The sequence below is a fragment of the Ahaetulla prasina genome, chromosome 3 (genome assembly GCF_028640845.1).
Source record: "Ahaetulla prasina isolate Xishuangbanna chromosome 3, ASM2864084v1, whole genome shotgun sequence".
Classification (NCBI taxonomy): Eukaryota; Metazoa; Chordata; class Lepidosauria; order Squamata; family Colubridae; genus Ahaetulla; species Ahaetulla prasina.
In genome coordinates this window covers 28,225,088-28,249,471 of record NC_080541.1, presented here as the reverse complement: position 1 = coordinate 28,249,471, position 24,384 = coordinate 28,225,088, and the positions used below count along the sequence as shown (strand labels likewise).

At 37.7% G+C, this 24,384-nt stretch overlaps 1 protein-coding gene across 1 annotated transcript in view; it reads right to left on the bottom strand.

Moving 5' to 3' along the window:
- Positions 1 to 5,723: 5,723 nt before the first annotated feature.
- ANGPT1 (angiopoietin 1) overlaps positions 5,724 to 24,384 on the bottom strand; it is a 171,094-nt gene continuing 152,433 nt past the window's right edge. The window contains exons 8-9 of the mRNA XM_058178229.1: positions 20,290 to 20,420; positions 5,724 to 7,326 (exon numbers count right to left, since the gene is read on the bottom strand). Of these exons, the coding sequence (XP_058034212.1) occupies positions 7,166 to 7,326; positions 20,290 to 20,420 (292 nt within the window). The 3' untranslated portion in view covers positions 5,724 to 7,165. The remainder of the gene's footprint in view (positions 7,327 to 20,289; positions 20,421 to 24,384) is intronic.

The window sequence follows — 24,384 nt, the reverse complement described above, 5'->3', positions numbered from 1 at the left end:
ACAAATTTGGCATCCTCCAAAGGTGTTGACCAGCATGATCAGACTTCTGAGTCCCACACTTCTAAGTTAGGAAAATTTGCTTTTGACAGCTTGCACCAATATCCTGTTCTGAATTTAATATATATATTTTTCTCTTTTAAGAAACAAAGAAGCCTTAAGTCAATTGAAATGATGTTTAGTTGTTTTCTTAAAGCATTGGAAGAAGTTTCTATTCCAGTTTTGAGAAGATCAAGATTTGTTTGGCTATTCCACTATAAGAATCACATTCCCAGAACAGGAAACATACAACAACATATAAGGGACATGAGTCAAGAACCAAAGCCAATTTCTTTTAAAGGTTGAAAGCAGCAAAGAAAATATACATCATGAAGTTATGTTCCATTTCCCCAAAGAAAATAAACTAACTGTTCAGTGATGGTTCTGAATGTAAAGAAACCAGAGATTTATAATTTCTTTCAGAGAAGACACTGCTTCTAAATTTAAGCATGAAAGGCTTTCTGGAGGATGAATTGATACCTAAATATGGAAGAATAAATATTTCTTAAAGTTAACTACTCTAAATGATGAGTTTCTTACCCAAGATAGAAATATAGAGTATTTCTTGAAGCATCACCACTAATGTATAGTACCACCACTAACATCTTTAAGGAAGTAACTGTTCTTCTAGGTTGTATCATGCATTTTAGAGTTTGATACCAATAAATATTTCAGTGTTGGCATTTCAGTGTTTGATAATTCCTAATAAGAATTTAAGTCCTTTCGTTCCCGTTTTGTACACCAACATAGATTCCCTGTTGATAAAATTACTAGAGGCTTTTACATTCAAGGCTGAATTGCAGATTTAAAGATCAGCTGGTAGAAAGTTTCAAGAGGCTATAAATTGTGCCAATTAATGAAATGTAGATTGTCTCATGACAAGTAATATAATATAATATAATATAATATAATATAATATAATATAATATAATATAATGTAATGTAATGTAATGTAATGTAATGTAATGTAATGTAATGTAATATAATAATATAATATAATATAATATAATATAATATAATATAATATAATATAATATAATATAATATAATATAATATAATATAATATAATATAATATAATATAATATAATATAATATAATATAACAACAGAGTTGGAAGGGACCTTGGAGGCCTTCTAGTCCTACCCCCTGCCCAGGCAGGAAACCCTACACTATCTCAGTCAGATGGTTATCCAACATTTTCTTAAAAATTTCCAGTGTTATCCACTAGGACTCCAAGATCCCTCTCACAGGTACTACTATTGAGTTTATTTATTTATTTATTTATTTATTTATTTATTTATTTATTTATTTATTTATTTATTTATTTATTTATTTATTTATTTATTTATTTATTTATTTATTTATTTATTTATTTATTTATTTATTGAGTAGTTTAGCTTAGGTGGCAATAAACTAAAAAAGAAAATCCTGGGACAGTTTCACTCTTCTCTTGAGATATCTACTATGGCTTTAAGAAGAAAGTCTGATTTAAATTCATAATCCTTGTCTGGTTTCGGGAGAAATGGCTCAGGATTATCATTTGAGAGTTTTCAAAATGTGTGACTGCCTCTCATTTTAAGTTTTGCGTAATCCCACAACAATGGCAGTTTTGGATAGCTGAATACTATATTTCTGGTTGGTATTATCAAAATGCAGTGAAGCTAGTATTTGTTTCAATGGTACTTTGAAAGAGCTCCAACTGGAAGGAATTTTTGCCCCTCTTCCTGTTTTCAGAGACTTAGGTTTCTAGGTGGGGCTTGCAAGGGGACTGTTATTTTGGTAGCTTCACATTATCCCCCTCAATTAGTGGTGGGTTTCAACCTGTGTAATAACTGGTTTGCTTCATGCACACGCTTCTAAGATTCCAAGATGGTAAAATCTGTACAACACTGAAATGAAGGTCTGGATTTTCTGTAAATTTTCAAGAAAATATAGACAGGTTTCTTCCTATAGATGATTTGATTGGTTTTCTGGCGCATTGAAAAGTTTGAAAACTGGATGAATCTTTGTCCGCCTCTGTAATTCTATCATTTTCTATTCCTCTTGTTCCAAAAATGTTTTTTTTTAAAAAATCATGGTGTATTTTTCACTTTTACTATTCTGATTGGTTTTTTTTTAATCTTTGGATTGTTGTGTAGTTGTATTGGACAATTACACCATTTTATTGCTACATTAAATTATAAATTTGCCATCAGATGTTGGCTGCACAATCTTGTTTTTTGAGATATTACGGTGTTACTGCAAGGTTTCAGCTTGGGTTATAAACTGCTGCTACGGCGTATCCAGTGGTGGGATTCAGCCAGTTCGCACCACTTCAGGAGAACCGGGTGTTAACTTTCTGAGCAGTTTGCCAAACTGGTTATTGGAAGAAATTATTAGGGCAGAGAACTGGTTGTTAAATTACTTGAATCCTACCACTGGGCGTATCCAAATTGTAGCATAGGTATAATGTTTGCAGTTTATGTTATTATGCTGGATATAAATCTTGGCCATTCCCTTTAGTACCCTAGCATGAAAGCTGGGAATTGGAGGAAAAGGAGGAGGAGGAGGAGGAGGAGGAGGAGGAGGAGGAGGAGGAGGAGGAGGAGGAATAGCGATTTGCTCTAATTAATCCAACTCCATTTATATATCATACATTCCACCATCACAAAATTCCATCACAAAATTCACTTTTATGAGATGATCCCCCCACCCCAGGTAATCTAGCACTATTTGTTAGGACTTAAACCATACTGTTTCATCAGCCTCTGGCTTTTGTTCTGGCTTTGTAAAACAAGTTAGTCTGGCATCAATGTGCTCATTGAAGTAGTCCAATTGCATTTCAGTTTCTTGGAAAATGTGGATGAATGTATTTCCAAGCAATGGTTAAAATACTTTCTCTCCCTAATACCTATGGGAAACAATATCTGGCTCGGGGTAAAAGAATTAAAATCATTTGAGAGTGCCAACTTTCATGAATGAATGATTAAAGAGTGAAAAGTAATTAATGATGATGAAAAAAGTAAATGACCCAGAGGAACAAGCATAATTAACAAAGAAATAAAAATCCAAATCGTATAATAATGGGTTGGCCGAGATCAGCATTTGGAACATCAAAAGAAAAAGAAAGAAAAAGGAGAAAAGGTATATTATTGAAAAAGAAAACACTTTTCTTTGTGTAAAGTTTTTAAAGCTTTCCCCTGCCTGGTTGTTTCCAGAAATAGGGGGCAGTACTCATCTTCATTTCTTAGCTGAGAGAGCCAGCATCGTCTGAAGATTTTACTTCCATGGTCATGTGGCCAGCATAACTATACACTGAGGCTCACAGAACACTGTTACCTTCCTACAGAAGTGGTAACTATTTTTTTTTTGTTTACATTTATACCCCGCCCTTCTCCGAAGACTCAGGGCGGCTTACAGTGTATAACTATTTATCTGCTCGCATTTGCATCAGGGGTGGTATTCACTTACCTTTGCTACTGGTTCACAAATGTGAGCACGCAGGTCCTTCCGCGTATGCACAGAGCATCAAAAATGGGACATGATGATGTCTGGATGGGTGGGCAGAGCCTCCCACAGACACTGTTACGGGTTTGCCCGTAAACCCAAACCGAATAGAATCAGCTGAATACCACCACTGATTTGCATGCTTTTGAACTGCTAGGTAAACAGGAGCTGGGCAAGGATGGGAGCTCACCCTGTCACGCAGCACTTGGGTCTCGAACCTGGGCAAGCTCACCGTTTTTAACCGCTGAGCCATCACACCCCTTTGTAAAGTTTTTAGAGTACAGCTTTTCATACACACTCTGCCTTGACTTGAAATATTTTTCAGCTTTCTTTTTTAAAATGTTGAATTTCAAGGGCAGGTATGTCACAAGAATGCATTTCCCAACCGAGTCAAAATATGGAACCATCTAGCGTGTTTTAAACATTTTATTATAAAGGATAAGAAATCATGTCCCCCATTTCTTCAAACAGAGATAAATAAACAGTAAATATGCTTGTAGATTTGATTATTTTAAAACCCTCCCCCTTTGCCATGGAGTCTGCACAGTAGCAGTCTGGATTTGGTGACATTTTTTTAAAAAAATGCCACTCACAAGAAGCACCACAATCTTTGGACATAAATGAAGATAGTTGAAATAAGAGAAAAAGCAATGGTTGGCAGGGATCACGGAATAAAGAGCAGTTAGGAAAGTTAACCAGAAGAAAACAACAAATTAACCCTTTAGGCAGGAATATGTAAATACAAACAAATACATAAATACACAACTTAACTTGAAAACTGTCGCAATTACAAAGAACATTGTGGTACATCCTTGTTTTTTCATATTTTGTTTTTAAAATGAAAGCTTGTTTTGTTCTTATACATGGAAGAAAGATTATTTCCCTGGATTAAGGGGAAGTTGAGACCATTGTACAACAGAAATTATTAATTAAAAATAATTAAAAAAAGCTCAAGCATTGGTTAAACCCAATGATGTTTTAATTTCAGAGCCATTAGTCATGTACATAATAGAAAGAAAATAATTAGTGGCTTGAGAAAAATGAGAAACTCATTCTATATCTCAGAAAGACAGGAGCATAAAAAGATGAATTCGTACAATTTCAGTAAATAGTCCAGGGTTATCAACTGTGATAATAGGGTAGCTCAAGTAGGCACTTGTGTTATTTAAATTGTTTTATCAATTTTTGGATATAGCAATAGCAATTGCACTTAGACTTATATACCACTTCATCGTGCTTTACAGACCTCTCTAAGTGGTTTAGAGCAGGGGTCTCCAACCTTGGTCCCTTTAAAACTTGTGGACTTCAACTCCCAGAGTTCCTCAGCCAGCTTTGCTAGCTGAGGGACTCTGGGAGTTGAAGTCCACAAGTCTTAAGGAAACCAAGGTTGGAGACTCCTGGTTTAGAGAGTCAGCATACAGCATTTCCCCCAACAATCTGGGTCTTCATTTTACTGATCTTGGAAGGATGGAAATCTGAGTCAACCTTAAACCAGTCAGGGCTGAACTGCTGGCAGTGGGCAGAATTGTCCTGCAATACTGCACTCAAACCACTGCGCCATCACAGCTCTTGAGATACAAGGACAGCATTTAGAACATGTCAATATAGTCTACCACTGAACCATAGTGTCTCTCCACTTCACACGAATCTTCATGAATTAATTATCTGCATAATTAATTAATAAACTCCTGGATTTTTTTTAACCAGTTCTCCTTTGCTTTGGTGGTTCAGAATTCTTTTTCACAGATTTTTTTTTTAATTCCTCATGGGTGGACTGTGACATTTCTGCTCTTATTTATTACACAGTGGCCAAGAGGTGTGTATATGAATGTCCACTATGCCCCTGTATTCCCTTAAGAATTCCGGGTGCAAAATTTCACATTTTATTTCAATGAAAAGAACAAATGCATCAAAGTTCTAAATTATCATCCTGTGTTTTGCTTATCATAAGCCTCTTTATCTTGAGGAAATATTTAAAGACACATATGTATACATTGCTGAATCAACAAATTCATATAATCTTCCCAAGGAAAAAATGGGATACAGATAAAAATAAGTAATATCACGTTTATATGTAAATGATCAGCATACATAGAAATGATGGACCACAGCTTACTGCCAAATGCTTTTCTGAAACCATAAAAATAGGAATGAGATGAGTCAATGCTTTGATTCAACTGCCAATGTTCCTCTAATATGTTGTCTAATGTTAGATGTACATTGGAAGCTGAAACATCAATGAAAGACGTTATCACCTTGGCCAAATATCTGAACTAGGTTTCAACACTCATTAAAATGCACATTGAATTTTGGGTATGGATGTATTGGAAACAAGTAGAAAACAACAATAACCCACAATCTTAGAAATCTTTGAATTCAGGATTAAGTCTACCATCTAGATAATGATCTAGGGAACTACATTTTAGTCCTATTCATTTTAAATAATGTCTTGTTTTCCCATTTAAATTAATCCACTCAATTATAACTGCTTTCCATTCAGGGCATTTGCAATCCATATCTGCAATCTCTTTCTTCTCTTGTATTCCTTGATTTCCAATCCACTGTCCAAAGGTGTAAAAAAGGATAGGAAATAACTCATAGTTTTCTGCTGAGCTCTGTCAAATGAAGGTTGAATAACAGATGTGAAAGTCCTAGCAATTTACTAGTAACATTTACATGCAAACCAGCAAGACTGATAAAGTAAATCCAGTTAATACATGGTTATGATATTTGCATATTTTCTGTATTTGTGTATCCAGGTCATAAATCTATGTACAAATAACCTTGATCTTGCATTTTTTAAAAAGAGCTGTGCTTTTTCTTTTTCTTTGTTTTTCATATGACATTCATACTGAAATGTCATATAAAGCAAAGTAAAGCTGTAGCAGTCAGAACGAAAAATCCATAATTCTTTTTGTTATCATGCTATCAAACATAGTTGAAATATTTGGAAGAATCCAATTATCTGGATTGCCAAATTTTAGGCTAGCCATACAGGTCAATTGACCATTCTCGCCATATTGCTCTTTCTGTCCAACTTGATTCGTTGTCTTTTTGAAGGATATTCCATGTCTGAAATAGGTTTAATGAGAAATAACTCATATATAGCATATTGCTCTGATATTAAAGATAACTTTTCCATCTCCATCACATTTTCTGATGCCAGGTTGTAAGGCCATAGTTGCATTTTAAGGGGCTACAAATAAATAGCAGTTGTGCTTCTGCATTGAGTCGATACCATTTTCCTAGCAGACAAACATCTTCTGCATTAGATTCTATTTCTGTTTTTTTTTCCAAAAGGCCACTTGGTTTGCATGTCCTATATTTTTAAAAAAATCCTCTTGATCAAAGCAAAACAACAACAAAAAGAGGCTTTGGTTAAAAGATACCAGTTTATTTGTGGCAACCGAACCTTAAAGTTGTCCACTGAATAGCCACAAAAGCTATTTTATATTATTCATAATCCACAGTTTCACCTGTCCCCAGGTTGGACAGTGACTTGTGTTTGTTTACTGCAGCCAGTGAAATAAGATCTGAAGTCAGCTAGGATGTTGGAATTCAGTATTTTCAAGGAGTTTCCACCTTCTGCTCCTAAAGATTACATAAGGTGTCCTTCAGATGGCCACTATCTTATTGTCTCTTTAAAAGTCCAAGGGACGGATCATCATAGTTGTGGAACGTAATGAATAACTTGGACCTTTGAAGTAATGCCATTTGATCCCATTTATTTTTCCATGGTGCTGTCCAGCTGAATAAAACATCCCATTGAGATTGGAAGGGCCACAGGCATCAAACCACCAACCTGGAAACATTAGGAACAAAACAGACTCGTTAACTGTTGAACCATAGATCCTTTGGTTTGCAACATGAAGCTGATGAGCAAACGTATTGTGGGAATCCCACCCCCAAGAATGAAATATAAGGGAGAAATAGAGAAACGTGCTCTTAAAGACAGAAAGCAAGCTCAGTCTTTTTTAATAGCCCCTCCCCCCAGCAGATATTTTGTGCCCATTAAGAAAGATTGGGCTATCCAGATTGGATGGGAAGAGAAGAGTTTATTGACTAGATACAGTGAATTTAACTCCAGGAATTTAACTCTAGCAGGAACTATTCTGCATTAAATTCAAAGTGGAATTTCATTGATCTAAGTCCTGGGTGTCAAATTTGATAGCGTCACGTGATGTATTGTGACATATCACAACATTTTTTTGCCTTTGCAGAGCTGGGGTGGGCAGGCTTGCACGTGACACATCCAGCTCATAGGCCACCAGTTTGACAGGCCTGATCTAGTGATGCTATTTTGAAGTTTCACACTAAACATACAATTGACCCAATTAAGCTCGTTGTGAGAACAGAGCCACTATGTTTGAATGAAAGACAAACTAGGTGAACTTAAGGTTCATTCGCCTAACTCTTAATTTAAGAATTATATGTATGTTTAGAATAAAGCAAATCTATTAATTTAAGAATTCTGTGTATGTGTAGAATAGAGCAAATTGTTGTGACTCTGGCTCCCGAGCCTGTTCTCACGGAGGAAGATGACTCTGAAAGTGAAAGGGAGGAGCTGACAAGGCCTCCCTCTCCAGGACCCTCCTTTCTCGCAACGCCTCAGGTTCTAGCTGAAGGCCAGGAGGAGGGCATGTCGGAGCACCCACTTATAGGGAGTGATGAAGATCAATCTTATTACTATGAATAACTGAATGTTGAGAAAGTGAACTACTCGCTATTCCAGTGGGTCCTAATTTTAACCTGGCCTTACAAATTTTATCACCTAGTTTTATTCAAGCATAATCCCACTTTTCTTAATTAATACAGAAATATGATTTTCAGATAGTAAGAGTTTATGTTTTTATATACATCACTCTTCATATTCAACTAATTGTGAGCTAATTGCTATAGCATAGCAAAGCCTTGAATGGTTTCAACATTATCACTATGCAAGCTTATGCACTGAATAAACATATTCGCAGTTCCCAAGTAAGTGTTTAAAGATAAGATTTTGGGCATTTTAAGGTTTCCAACTTAGGTAGTTGCTTTGTACCACGCTACATTCTATCGTATCAGTTCTTGTTATCTTACTCTTTGCTTTTCAAAACAACTAACATTATTTCTATTTATTTCTATTTATTTATTTATTTTCCTGAAGACCCAAAACAAAATAGCTGATATCTCTCCTTTACCATTTCTCACTCATAGGCATTTTTGCATGGACAGTTTTTTAATGAGATGTTTGTTTGTTTATTTATTTATTTATTTATTTATTTATTTATTTATTTATTTATTTATTTATTTATTTATTTATTTATTTATTTATTTATTTATTTGATTTTTATACCACCCTTCTCCTGAAGGACTCAGGGCGGTGTACAGGCAAAAATAAAACAGACAATACAATATACCATCTAAAATGCAGATTAAAAAACTTATTTTAAAATTAGCCTGATAGGTTAAAATATACTAGACTAAAAACCCCATTTAAAATTAGTTAATAAAAATTTAAAATTAATAAAATTCAGTTCAAGCCAGCCCCGCGCGAATGAAAAGATGTGTCTTCAGTTCGCGACGAAATGTCCGAAGGTCAGGTATTTGGCGTAAACCCAGGGGAAGCTCGTTCCAGAGTGTGGGAGCCCCCACAGAGAAGGCCCTTCCCCTGGGGGCCGCCAGCCGACATTGTTTGGCGGATGGCACCCTGAGAAGTCCCTCTCTGTGAGAGCGTACGGGTCGGTGGGAGGCATGTGGTAACAGCAGGCGGTCCCGTAAGTACCCAGGCCCTAAGCCATGGAGCACTTTAAAGGTGGTAACCAACACTTTAAAGTGCACTCGAAAGGCCACAGGTAGCCAGTGCAGTCTGCGCAGGAGCGGTGTTACGTGGGAGCTACGCGTAGCTCCCTCTATCACCCGCGCAGCTGCATTCTGGACTAGCTAAAGCCTCCGAGTGCACTTCAAGGGGAGCCCCATGTAGAGAGCATTACAAGAATCCAAGCGAGAGGTAACGAGCGCATGAGTGACTGTGCACAAGGCATCCCGATCAAGAAAGGGGCGCAACTGCCGAACCAGGCGAACCTGGTGGAAGGCCCTCCTGGAGACGGCCGTCAAATGATCTTCAAACGACAGCCGATCATCCAGGAGGACACCTAAGTTGCTCACCCTATCCTTTGGGGCCAGTAACTCGCCTCCAACAGTCAGCCGCGGCTGCAGCTGACTGAATCGGGATGCCGGCATCCACAGCCACTCCGTCTTGGAGGGATTAAGCTTGAGCCTGTTTCTCCCCATCCAGACCCGTACGGCTTCCAAACACCGGGACAGCACTTCAACAACTTCATTGGTGCTAGAAGAATCTATAGCCCATTGGGTAATTTAATTGAACATTTTTCTTGATTGTGTTAAATATTAAAATTATGAGCAACATCTGTTAAGCATTTCCAGGGTTTTTCAATCAACAGTGAATTTTCTAAGAGTATATGCAAAAAATATCCAATTTCAGTCCTTGGCATTTCTAGTAGAAATAATTCCAGATAATTCAATTTAGAACATAGGACACAAAGACATTTAAGTATCTGGTTTCTTAGTGGACAATCACTTAAATATGAGCCAGCAGTATGCTGTAGCTACCAAAAAGACAACACAGTACTAGGCTGCATTAATAGAGGGATAGAATCAAGATCATGTGAAGTGTTAATACCACTTTACAATGCCTTGGTAAGGCCACAAATGGAATATCGTATCCAGTTTTGGTTGCCATAATTTAAAAGATGTTGAGACTCTAGAGAGAGTGCAGAGAAGAGCAACAAAAATGATTAAAGGACTGAATGTTAAGACATATAAAGAACAGTTGCAGGAATTGGATATGTTTACTTTAATGAAAAGAAGGACTAGGGGTGGCATGACAGAAGTGTTCCAATATCTCAATATGATGTAATCCACATTATGCCACAAGTCATGATGTATATAGGACACTTCCTTAAGGTGAAGGGAAGAGAAATGGCCTTCTAGTTCACCTTTATCAAATTACGGTAAAGGAACCAAGATGCAAAAAACCTGATCTGTACTGACGAATTGCATGGATTGATGCCTTAAAAAGTGTCCTCTCCCAAATTTGAAAGCATGATTGCTTGTCAGCATGGAAGGAATTGGAAAGGCACTCCATATATTTCTTAAAAATATACAGACATCTGAGCTCAAATTCTGTCCTCAGCAGGTTTTTTGTTGTTTAAATATTTGTAGCCAAACTTTTAAGAGGTAAACATGGCCAAATAAATCATGGCGAAACAAACATTTCCAGATTCTCCTCCATCGTAGATGGCACTGAAGAGAAATGAACTCAAACAATCAAAACCAGGCTTAATTAGAGTGTAGGGAATCAGTGTATCGTTTTACCAGCAGAGCTTAGTTAGATTCTCAAATGGGCAAGGCAGAACCTTGTGGGAACATGCATGCTTGCTAAAATCATAAGTATTGGTTTTCATTTTTAATGTTTCTAGCTCTCTAAGTTTCATTATTTCACTTCTAATGCTGGGAGATGGGGAGAAGCCCTATGGTTTTTACATAAAACTATTTGATTCTATCGGATGCTTTATACTGGTGAATTGGGGCAATTATAGGAAATAAAAAAATAGAGTCGAGCCATTTTGAACTCACAAATTAATAATGGAATGACCCTGCTTTTCTTTTCAATTTTCAACATTCCAGTATATAAATCCCCTTATTATACAGGTAGTCCTCGACTTACAACCACAATTGGGACCAGAATTTCTGTTGCTAAGCAAGGTAGTTAAGTGGGTCACATCTGATTTTATGACCTGTATTGGCATTATTGTTCAGCAAATCACTGCAGTTGTTAAGTGAACCCAGCTTCCCCCATTGACTTTGCTTGTCAAAAAGTTAGCTGGGATGGTTGCAAATGGTGATCACATGACCCTGGGACACTGCAATCATTGTAAATACATGCTAGCTGCCAAGCAAACAAAATTTGATCACGTGGCTGTACAGATGCTGTGACAGTTATCTTTTTTTTAAATGCCATTGCAAGTTTGAATTGTCGCTAAACCAATGGTTCAATGTTGAAGACTGCCAGCAAGAAGCTTTCATATTCATTATTTACTATTCATGTCTACTGATAACTTCTTTGAAGTTAAGACATGCAATTCAGTCTTACTCTTCTCTCCCCCAATTTCTCTTTCTGTTCATTCATTCTTCCTTTCTTTTCCCCTCTTTTACCTCTAACCCTACCACTTTGAGGGTAGGGCACTGCAATAGTTATTAAGAAAGTATGTTAGAAATAGTTTTCTCCCCACTTCATTATTAGCCTTGTTTCCATTCTTTCTTCTGAGTAAATTATTGACGTCTGAAACTCTGATGGTAAATATTGTATTTACCTTTTTTTTGTTTGGAGTATAAGACACACCGGAGTATAAGATACAACTTAGTTTTTTGGAAGAAAATAAGAAAAAAGCTGATTGGCAGGTGGATTGGTCTCCCAGAATATCCCCAATCAGCTGTTCCCAGAGGTGAATTTTAGCAACAGTTTCCTTGGTTGTGAGCTCTGTGCCTTACTTTTTTTTGTTTGTTTGTTTGTTTTCTGCCTCTGAAACACTCTTTTTTTTCTGCCTCTGAAAGCTTCCAAAACAGAGCTTCAGAAAAAAAGCTTCTGAAGTTCTGTTTGGGAGCTTCTTTTCTGAAGCTCCGTTTCGGGCCTTTTTGCTGAAGTTCCGTTTGGGCCTTTTTCCCTGAAGCTCCATTTCTGATGCTTTTTTCAGCCTCTGAAACCTCTGTTTGAGAAGCTGGGCAGGGCTACATTTGGAGTATAAGACGCACCCAGATTTTCACCCTCTTTTTTTGGGGAAAAAGGTGCGTCTTATACTCCGAAAAATACGGTATATTATTTTATAAATATCAATATTATATTATTTTCTTTTGAAAATTTCCAGATTAATTTGAATTTCAGTTTTGGTGATGGTGTAGTTTAATAACTACACTAAGCAGATAAATTCAGCTTTGCATTTTAGGTTTAAGGAGTAGTCTACAAACACAATCAACTGTCTGGTTCAGTTCTGTAACCCAACAAGAAAGACACAGACTTCAGAGGATAATTAGAACTGCAGAAAAAATGATTGCTACCAACCTGCCTTCCATTGAGGACCTGTATACTGCACGAATCAAGAAGAGGGTCGTGAAAATATATACAGACCCCTCGCATCCTGGACATAAACTGTTTCAACTCCTACCCTCAAAACGATGCTATAGAGCACTGTACAACAGAACAACTAGACACAAGAACAGTTTTTTCCCGAAGGCCATCACTCTGCTAAACAAATAATTCCCTCAACACTATCAAACTATTTACTAAATCTGCACTACTATTAATCTTCTCATAGTTCCCATCACCAATCTCTTTCCATTTATGACTGTATGACTGTAACTTTGTTGCTGGCAATCCTTATGATTTATATTGATATATTGACCATCAATTGTGCTGCAAATGTTGTACCTTGATGAACGTATCTTTTCTTTTATGTACATTGAGAGCATATGCACCAAGACAAATTCCTTTATTTATTTATTATTATTTATTTATTCGTATTTCTATACCGCCCTATCTCCCTAAGGACTCAGGGCGGTGTACAGCCATATAAAAACACACAAATGTACAGAATAAAAACATTCAACTAAAAAACTTATTATAAAGGCCAAATATTTAAAATAAGATATAAATAATAAAACCCAATTTAAAACCCAAGCTAAAATTTAATCATTTAAAAAATTTAAAACCCTAGTCCAGTCCTTGTGTGTCCAATCACACTTGGCCAATAAAAATTCTGTTCTATTCTATTCTTTCCATTCCATTCCTCCACAATTATTTGGCACCTGACATTTTCTCTGGATTTTTTTAAAAATGGAGAAAGAGCATGGCTATGGACTTCTTTTAGTCTTCTCAATTCAAATGTTTCAAAATCTGGTTTGATGGAACTATTGACACAGAAATCCTTGGTGGATTTTTTTTCTGATCAGTCACTTTCACAAGAAAGTTATATATTGGGTGAAAAGTAACCTACTTTATGACAATATGATTTTAATCATTTGAACCGTAGTGGCAGAGTGGTTAAATGCAGTATTGCAGGCTAATTCATCTCACTGCCAGGAGTTCAATCCTGACCGGCTCAAGGTTGACTCAGCTTTCCAAGATCAGTAAAAGAGGACCCAGATTGCTGGGGGCAGTATACTGAGTTTGTAAACTGCTTAGAGAGGGCTGTAAAGCACTCTGAAGTGGTATAGAAGTTTAAGTGCTATTGCTTTTCTATCAAAAATCCTATTTATGAGACAAAATTTTAGGGTTCATTTTTTGGTGACGTTAAGGTTGAAATATTTTATTTTCTTACCCACTTAAGGAGAAGGATGTTAGCTGCTGATTTTGTTAAATTTTAATACCAGGTTACTGCATAAACCATGATATAATTAAGTGCAGGGCAGGTAAATAATAATCAAGTTCCTTGCACATCATTAGCAGAATGCTGTCAGAGTGTCCGGTTTTTTTGGCTCTATCAAATAACATTTTATCCCCAAACTAAAATGCTTAGATACTGTTATTTTTCTGATTAAAATATAAACCTTAATTCTGAATTTCCTATCTAGTCTTTGGAGATGATGGACAAATTCATTGAAGAAGCCTTGAATTCATTTCTGCAATGGCTTTTGTATTTTTGGCTTCTTCAGTATCAGAAAGAAAAGAGCCATTGTTTTCACACACCGGGAGTATTAGTAACAATAATTAGGGCCTCTGTGGCTCAGACTGGTAAGACAGTCTGTTATTAACATCAGCTGCTTGCAATTACTGCAGGTTCAAGCCCCACTAGGCCCAAGGTTGACGCAGCCTTCCATCCTTTATAAGGTAGGTAAAATGAGGACCCAGATTGTTGGGGGCAATAAGCTGACTTTGTATATAATATACAAATGGATGAAGACTATTGCTTGACATAGTGTAAGCCGCCCTGAGTCTTCGGAGAAGGGCGGGATATAAATGCAAATAATAATAATAATAATAATAATAATTAATCCATAACTTTGGAGGTTATATTTCTTCTGCTTGAATCCACTGGATTATTATTTCACCCCTGTTTTGCATATTTTGCATATTTATAAAATTCCACCCCTGAAGTAACACTTCATAACAAAATCTTTGGGAAGAATTGGTGCCAGATATATTCTGGCCAGTGGTGGGTTTCAAACTTTTTTACTACCGGTTCTGTGGGTGTGGCTTGGTGGGTATGGCATGGCTTGATGGGCATGGTCTGGTGGGTGTGGCAGGGGAAGGATACTGTAAAATTATTATTATTATTTTATTATTATTTATTCGATTTTTATACTGCCCTTCTCCCGAAGACTCAGGGCAGTGTACAGCCAAAGTAAAAACAAACAGTACAATATACAAATTAAAATACGAATTAAAAGACTTATTACATAATTGGCCTAAAAACTTTGAGACATATAAACCTAAAAACCCATTAAAAAATTAAAAGTAAAATTTAAAACCAATAAAATTTAAGCCAGCCCCGCGCGAATAAATAAGTGTGTTTTCAATTCACGGCGGAAGGTCCGAAGGTCAGGTATTTGGCGTAAACCCGGGGGAAGTTCGTTCCAGAGGGTAGGAGCCCCCACAGAGAAGGATCTTCCCCTGGGGGCCACCAGCCGACATTGCTTGGCGGATGGCACCCTGAGAAGTCCCTCTCTGTGTGAGCGTACGGGTCGGTGGGAGGCATGAGGTAACAGCAGGCGGTCCCGTAAGTACCCAGGCCCTAATCTCCATTTCCACTCTATTCCAGGGGAAGTTTACTGCAAAATCCCCATTTCCTCTTGATTAACTGGGGCTTGGGAGGCAGAGAATAAATGGGGGCGGGGCCAGTCAGAATTTTTACTACCGGTTCTCCAAACTAATCAAAATTTCCGCTACCGGTTCTCCAGAACTGGTCAGAACCTGCTGAAATCCACCTCTGTCTCTGGCATTTTGCTATTTTGATCATTTGACCTTTATTTTGTTACAAAATTGTACCTTAGGGGCAATAACCAACAAAAAAGCAGATAAAGTGATGATAAACTGAAACAAGAATGTAATCTTGTAGAAACTTAAGACAAAGCTGAATAAGAAAGAAGAAACTAATCCTCTTTCTTGCTTGTTTGTTTCTTTTTCAGAATTAAGTCTACACAAGCAGCTCTTGGAACCATTTACACTGCCAAAAGTATGGATTAGTAGGTAGCATCTATTACTAATCCACTTTACAGGATCAGTCATACCATGAAAGATTTTGTGGGATTTTTCTTAACCAGTCAAATTAAACTCTAGAAATTCCAACATAGAATAGGATGACAGTCTACCTAAATTATGCCTGTAGGAATAATCTACTAAACTGTAGATTTTAGAGCTCATGGCTGATTATTTTGATTAAGTAGGTTCCCTTTTGTCAGATCTGAGAGGCCATTTATTATCTCTGATCTGAGTGATCCAGTTCACACACATAAATGTTTTTCTCTTGTCAACAGTAACAAGTAATGACTTGCTTGCTTGAATCAGTCATCACAGATTAATCCCATCAGATACTATCGTAATCTAATGCAGCACCCATTCAGATTGTAACTTTCCTGGGAAGATGCAAGTTTTTTTCCCTTATGTGAACAAGGTAAAAGATTAAGAGAAAATGTGAACAAAAATTAGAAACCACTCGCTTAAATTTTAAATTATCAAATTGATTTTATGGGTTTTAAATTTTTTGTAAATTTTAGAGGGTAATATTTTATCTGTAAGTAGCCATATCAAATAGGTTTTTTAAGGGTTGTTTTTAGTTTTGTATTGTTGTTTTCTTTCTGTATTTTATTCTTGGCTGTACACCGCCCTGAGTCCTTCGGGAGAAGGGCGGTCTATAAATAAAAATATTCTATTCTATTCTATTCTATTCTATTCTAATTTATTCCTGATTTAGCTCAGAGTAGAAGTCCAAGTAGGGATGCGGTGACTCAGGGGCTAGGACGTTGAGCTTGTTGATTGAAAGGTCGGCAGCTCAGCGGTTTGAATCCCTAGTGATGCCGTGTAATGGGGTGAGCTCCTGTTACTTGTCCCAGCTTCTGGCAAGCTAGCAGTTTTGAAAGCACGTAAAAATGCAAGTAGAAAAAATAGGGACCACATTTGGTGGGAAGGTAACAGCGTTCCATGCGCCTTTGACATTGAGTCATGCCGGCCACATGACCACGGAGACGTCTTCGGACAGCGCTGGCTCTTCGGCTTTGAAACGGAGATGAGCACCGCCCCCTAGAGTCGGCAATGACTAGCACGTATGTGCAAGGGGAACCTTTACCTTTATAGAAGTCCAAACAGTATTAGATTTTTTGGTGTTAAGAAATTGGTATATTGCATATATTTATTATTATATTATGCTACGCTATGCTATACTATAGGGACACGGTGGCTCAGTGGCTAGGACACTGAGCTTGTCGATCAGAAGGTTGGCAGTTCAGCGGTTTGAATCCCTAGTGCCGCACAACGGGGTGAGCTCCCATTACTTGTCCCAGCTTCTGCCAACCTAGAAGTTCGAAAGCACATAAAAAATGCAGGTATAAAAATAGGGACCACCTTTAGTAGAAAGGTAATAGCGTTCCGTGCACCTTTGTCATGCTGGCTACATGACCATGGAGACGTCTTCAGACAGTGCTGGCTCTTTAGCTTTGAAATAGAGATAAGCACCTCCCCCTAGAGTCGGGAACAACTAGCACATATGTGCTAGGGGAATCTTTACCTTTACCTTATGCTATGCTACGCTATGTTACACTATTATATTATTATTTTATTATATGGAGGTTAACTCCTTCCCTGTTTATTTTCTGGAAGTACCTCAAGACCTGCTATGTCATCAGGCCTGGAGGTCCCGGGAGAACTGTGAGATCCTGAGATGACTCCATTATTGCTGTTAACTTCTAAATTCTTCTAACTTTTATGATTTTTAAATCATTGTTTAATAATGTCTTGTTTTTTATATATGATTTTTGTTTTATATTTTTGTTATATGACTCTCTGAGGTTGATGGCCATATACTGTATATTTGATGAATAAATAAAGAAATACATACCTACTATATGATAAACAATGACTGAATACAGATTAAACAATAATACACTTTTTTTCTCCTTCAGTCCTATTTATAGAACAGGGGTAGTAATACACCATGACAAAAATGTATAAATTTAATGGCCAGAAACAAGATATAGCTAATTAACAATTATAATTAGTAACTACTGCTGACTGTATATAGCTTCACTGCTGACTTACAATATAATTTTATCTTATAATAATGTAATTTCCTGCTATAAATAAATGAAGTGTTGAAATTGATTGGATATACTTGTAACAGCAATTTAGCTAACAAATTTCATGTTTTGGTTTTGTTGGTTTACAAACATCACTAAAGTGATTTTAGTATTTATTTGTTCATAACTATAGTAGTTTTTTATAACTATAGTAGTTTTTTTATAGTAGTTTTTTTATAGTAGTTTTTTGCAGGGACACAGTGGGTCAGGGGCTAGGACATTGAGCTTGTCGATCGAAAGGTCGGCAGCTCAGCGGTTTAAATCCCTAGTGTTGCCGTGTAACGGGGTGAGCTCCTGTTACTTGTCCCAGCTTCTGCCAACCTAGCAGTTTCGAAAGCACGTAAAAATGCAAGTAGAAAAAATAGGGACCACCTTTGGTGGGAAGGTAACAGCGTTCCGTGCACCTTTGGTGTTGAGTCATGCCGGCCACATGACCACGGAGACGTCTTCGGACAGCGCTGGCTCTTCGGCTTTGAAATGGAGATGAGCAACGCCCCCTAGAGTTGGCAACGACTAGTACATATGTGCGAGGGAAACCTTTACCTTTATAGTAGTTTAATTACTCATAAGCAGAAAAAATGACCAATTTTTGATTTCAGATTGTACCGATACTGCTACAGTTAAAAATAAGATCCAATCAAATACTTTGGATTTATGCTAGGTTAATTTGAAAGCAAGTATATGCATCTGATCTACTTGCTTGAAGAAGAAAAAAGAAGTCATCTATTATATCAAAATTAGAAAAGTATTTCCAAAGGCCATGATAGATGGCCTTGATTCTTATTAAACAAGGAGTATATTGTAATTTTATATCCTAGTGAAAAAGAAGTATAAAAATATTGCTAGGGTGGTAGAGGGTGGTAGATTTAATATCTTTGCTCCAGGTGTGGTGCTGTTTATGAAAATCACAAGAAATGATTAGATAAACGCCTATGTGGCCTTATGTACTCAAGGAAATAAGTAATAGGAAGTCTATTTATGTATATGAATCTTTTCCCAGATCTTCAATAACTTGTTATTCATTAATTCTATTCAAATTTAAGTACAATAGGTACCCACAAAGGATTCTGGGAATATTTGTCTATATAAATGGAAAACATTTCCCATTAAAGATTCGTAACTTACTTCTGAAAAAGAAATATCTACTGGATTCATGTGTTATTATGCCCCCCCCTCTCTCTCACACACACAGACAGAAATACACAACACTTTGAAGTTCTATCCCTGACAGAACTTCATATGAAATGAGAATCTAGTCAAAATGAGGTTTAATTTCCCTATAAGAAACTGCTTTATGTCAAATTAAACAAGAAATGCAATGTGCATATGTATTGTTGTTAACCCTGATTATTTTAGTCAGCAGCTCAGTTCATATATGCTGTTAATTGCCACATATATTCTTCATTTCTCAGAGAAACTTCAGAATTCCACCCAGTCTATCGAAGATAGCTACAGAACTCATGTATATTTTATATAATTTATAATGAATGAGCTGTCTACATGGATTGCCAAGACCAACAGAAAGTCTGATAAGGAACTTTGCTGTCCAGAATACAATTATTTCTAAGATGAATTGTTTTATTAAGTTATATTCACAACTGGTTTTGGGACCAAGCTATTTCAATACATCTTTCTAAGCCTGATTATTAAGAAGTGTTTAAATTTCTATCTTGTAGGAAGATGCATATGGTAAAAACATAAACATACATACTAATCTATTCAGAGTTTTTACAACCCAACCAAACTCAATTAATACCCAACCAGAAACATTTACACATTTGGGATCCAAAAGATAAACTAATGCTATTCCAAAATTTTCTTTGCAGTTTATCAACACCTATCTTGCCTTGAAAATAGGAAGGTTTTGGATTTTTAAAAATCTTATTCTCAGCATAACTGAGAATTTCTTTTTGCTGCCTCTGTGTGTTTTTCAGTTTTTTCACTGGGAGGTGTGAAGTATACAGCTACTGATTTTGGTGTTATCTTTTGCATAAATTTTCATCATTCTGAATTTTCCTGGGTGATCAGACTTTCTAGTTTGAAGAAGCTCAAAGAGATGAGTTTATCATGATTATTATTTCATTTGATCCCTCGTCTCTTTCTTAAGTGTGTGCTTTTAGTTATGGAGTAACGAAAGCCAAGGGTACAAGTTTTCCATATTCAAACTTTACTGAAATCCGTTGAAAAATAAGAATGAAAAAAGTCATTCAGAAGTAGTGTAATCATGTTCTCTTCCTCTCTGTCATTTCATCCAAACATTATGTATGATCCTACCATTCCTGTCCTAATGTTCCCTTTGGTTGTATTCAATTTGTGTGTTTATTTCATGCTTATACTTATATATAATTGTTGTTTTTGACAAAATAAATAAAATAAATAAATAAATAAAAATAAATAAATTCTGTAACTGGATGCTTACCACCTGTTAGCATAAGAGCACATTTGCACATACAATTGTCATTGTCAGCATCTTTGGTACTAAAGTCAGCACCATGTAATATCAGACTGCTTTGTTTCCCTGCTGTTCCAGAATGACCCTTGAGATACAGCCTAAAAGAGAAAAAGAGACGGGATTAAGAGAGGGGAGATATTATCAAGTACAGTTATTTAAAAATTGCTCTTAACTTGGGTCTTTAAGAAAACAGACCTAGTAAATTTCTGAAATCCAAGAACCAGAGAAGTGATTCTCTAGGATGTTGCTAAGAATTTATATCTGATTCCTCTCCTTCAGATGAAATTAGCACTGAGGCCAAGACAACCTCAGTACTGAGTTATTAATAATTATGGTAGTTGAAGTCTATGAACAATGCAGATTCATTAAAAAGAGTAAGAAGAAGACACAGAGTGACATATACAGAACAGTGGCGGGTTGCTACCGGTTTTCCCCGGTTCGATCGCATGCAAAGCGTGTGCACACCATTATTCGTTATTCGTGGTAACACCGATTAGAACCAACCAGTGATACAGAACCTCAAGACTGGATGTTGGAATCTTTTTTCTAGCATGTAAGTGCAAATAAAGGGAAGCAGTGGTTCAGTGGCTAAGACACTGAGCTTGTTGATTGAAAGGTCGGCAGTTCAATCCCTAGTGCCGCATAACAAGATGAGTTCTGTTACTTGTCCCAGCTTTTGCCAACCTAGCAGTTCGAAAGCATGTAAAAAATGCAAGTAGAAAAATAGGGACCATCTTTGGTGGGAAGGTAACAGCTCTCCGTGCACCTTTGGCATTTAGTCATGCCAGCCACATGACCATGGAGACGTCTTCGGACAGTGCTAGCTCTTTGGCTTTGAAATGGAGATGAGCACCACCCCTAGAGTCGGGAATGACTAGCACATATTGTTGAACCTGGCCAGTACCAGGTAACACATACCTTAAGTGAAAATATCTTAGATCAGCTTCTCAGAGGAAAAGAGTTTTCTAACACGCAACAACAGATACTTGCATCATGTTCCATATAGAATATAGATGAACAACCTCCAGTTCACATTTTCTTTCCTTCTTGAAATTTGCACTCAAACTCTAATGCCCAGCCACTTCATCTTTATATAACAATAAAAAAGCAGTTGTGATACATTGTGGTCACCAGGTTCTTTTGCTTTCATTCAAGATATCCTATTAGATCAGAATGTCTAATTCCAGGATAGCTTTTTATAATAGAATAGAATAGAATAGAATTTTTATTGGCCAAGTGTGATTGGACACACAAGGAATTTGTCTTGGTGCATATGCTCTCAGTGTACATAAAAGAAAAGATACGTTCATCAAGAGTTTTCCAGTAGATTCTGTTGAAAAATTGTGAGCTCTCAGTCCTCTACTCAATTTACTCTAGAAGAAGATTATTAAGGGCATGATCCATGATATTTTGACATGTGTCTTTTTAAAGAGCTAAACACTGTTTCTGGTTTGTGTGTTAGAAAAAATGTGGCCAATCAGCTAATTGTGTGATAAATGCAATTCCAAATGTAGGCTAAAGATAAAACATCTTGGAAAAAATACTGGTTATGAAAACATCTTTATAAGGCACAGTTAGCAGTGCCAATTAGATACTGTTTTCTAAGGCAATATACAAATGAGGCTTGAAAGCAATATATTTTAAAGCTTTTTGCCTGTCTTTATGCATTTTAAATTAAATATAAACAACCTATATTGAGATTAAAGCTTTCTAGATTTAGTGGTTTGGACATTGATGGCTCATTTTGGTAAATTATCTTGGTTTCCCTGCCACCCCACCCAAAGAGGAAAATAAATGCCTATGGAATAGTGCTGAGAGAAAAATGACTTTGAGATATGGTATCTCCAAGCTTATTTTAAACTGTCACAGATCGTCAGTACATCACCCATGCTAGACGTACAGAAGCCGATGTCAGCATAAAAGAATGGAACCTGACTTTTTGACATCAGTTAATCAAATTTGGATAGAATATGCCACAATGAAGATATTAGATAAAAGGCTAGTGAGTGTTTTTTTTTAAATATACATTTTAAATTGGGATATGTGAAACTTCCTTGAATAATTTGGCAATTCTTAGAACCAGATTGGTGAGAATGGTCATAATGACAAGGATCATCAGAAATGTAGGGTCATCAGTGTTTCTGAGAGTAGGTCAGTTGCAGGTAACTTGATATCATTATCATACAACTGAGTTTGCATTCTTTGTCAATGTTGTCAGCAGGCCAAGTATCAGATGTGTTAGGTTCTGGAAGTAACGAGGCTGGAGACCAGGGTAGTAACAACAGCTCTTTAATATAGGGTGAACCCAGCAACAGGCTGGGGGAAAAACCTCTCCTTTTATACAGTTCTGCTGGAGGCTTCGTCCAATCAGCAACGTGCTGATTTCCCGCTCAAATATTTAAAGGTACAAACATGAATACATAACACTCCTCCCCTCCCAGAAAACACTTTGCCTCTATTTACATATTTATTTACATGTTATTTTTCGACGTAGTCACGCAAATAACCTGGGCGTCTCCTAGTTCTTTCTGACCTGCGCGGTTCAGTTCTGGGTGGTGTTTTGAGCTGGTCGGAGGGGCTGTTTTCTCCTCCCAGCTCTTTCTCTGAGCCAACGGGCTCTGGATTATGGGCTGACTCTTTTTCTTGGCCATCCGGCCTTGGATTACTTCTGAGACTTTCCCAGCTGTTTCCCTCGGGAACCTGATGGCGTCGCTGGAACTCTGGGACCTCAGCTAAGTCTTGCGCCTCCCCCGGGTCATTGTCAGCTGTGAATTCAAATTGGTATTGGTCATGATTTGTTTCATTTGGTTCGGTTTGATCAGTTATTCGTTTCCTTAACTGATCTATGTGGCGCCTCCACACTCGGTTGTCTGGTAGCTCTACCACGTACGATTTTGGCCCGGTTATCTTTATTATTTGGCCTGCGAACCAACTAGGGCCGTCCCCATAGTTACGGGCCCACACCCGGTCGCCTATGCTCATTTCCCTTGTCTTTTCTAGTTCCCCCTTGTAACCCTCTGGCGTGTAATGGGGATTCAAACGGTCAAGTGGGCACCGGAGTTTCCGTCCCATTAGTAATTCGGCTGGGCTTTTCCCGGTGGCCGTGCTTGGGGTTCTGTGCTGGACGGCTAGGAAAAAGTCTATCTTTGTTTGCCAGTCACCTGGCTTGAGCCTGGACAATGCCTCCTTAGCGCTCCGGACGGAACGCTCTGCAAGGCCATTCGACGCAGGGTGGAAAGGCGCAGAGAGGGCATGTCGGATGCCCTCCTCTGCCAGGTATTCTTCAAACTGGGCTGCCGTGAATTGAGGCCCATTGTCGGACACCAGAGTATCCGGCAACCCGTGAGTTGCGAATAGGTGGCGCAGGGTTGCGATTACTGCTTCGGCCGTAGTGGATTTCATGAGTATGATCTCCAACCATTTAGAGAATGCATCAACCACCACTAGGAACGTTTGGCCGTGGAAAGGGCCAGCAAAATCAATGTGGATTCTTGACCAGGGCCCTTGGGGCTTTTCCCATTCCCTGACTGGGGCCGTTGGGGGTAGAGGTCTGGACTCTTGGCAAGCCTGGCATTTCCCTACCCTCTCAGCAATCTCTGCGTCCATGAGTGGCCACCACACATAGCTTCTAGCTAACCCCTTCATCCTTACGATCCCTGGGTGACCCTCGTGGAGGAGGTCCAATACCTTTCCCCTTAATCTATCAGGAATTATTACACGATCACCCCATAACAGGCACCCCCCTTGAGCCGAGAGCTCATCTCGTTTTTTAACAAATTCTTTGAACCGTTCGCCTGGCGCAGCGGGCCACCCTCTCTGTACCCAACCGAGTACAGTCCTTAACACAATGTCCCGGTATGATGCCCGAGCCACTTCCTTAGATGTGACTGGGCCAGAGTCCAAAGAGTCAATAAGTAGGATGGGCGTCCCCGGAGTGGGGTCTTCGGTTGCCCCTGGTAGTGGGCATCGGCTTAACGCGTCTGCATGCCCCACTTCTTTTCCTGGTCGATGCTGCAGCTTGTACGAGTAAGCGGCTAAGAATATAGTCCATCGGGTCAAGCG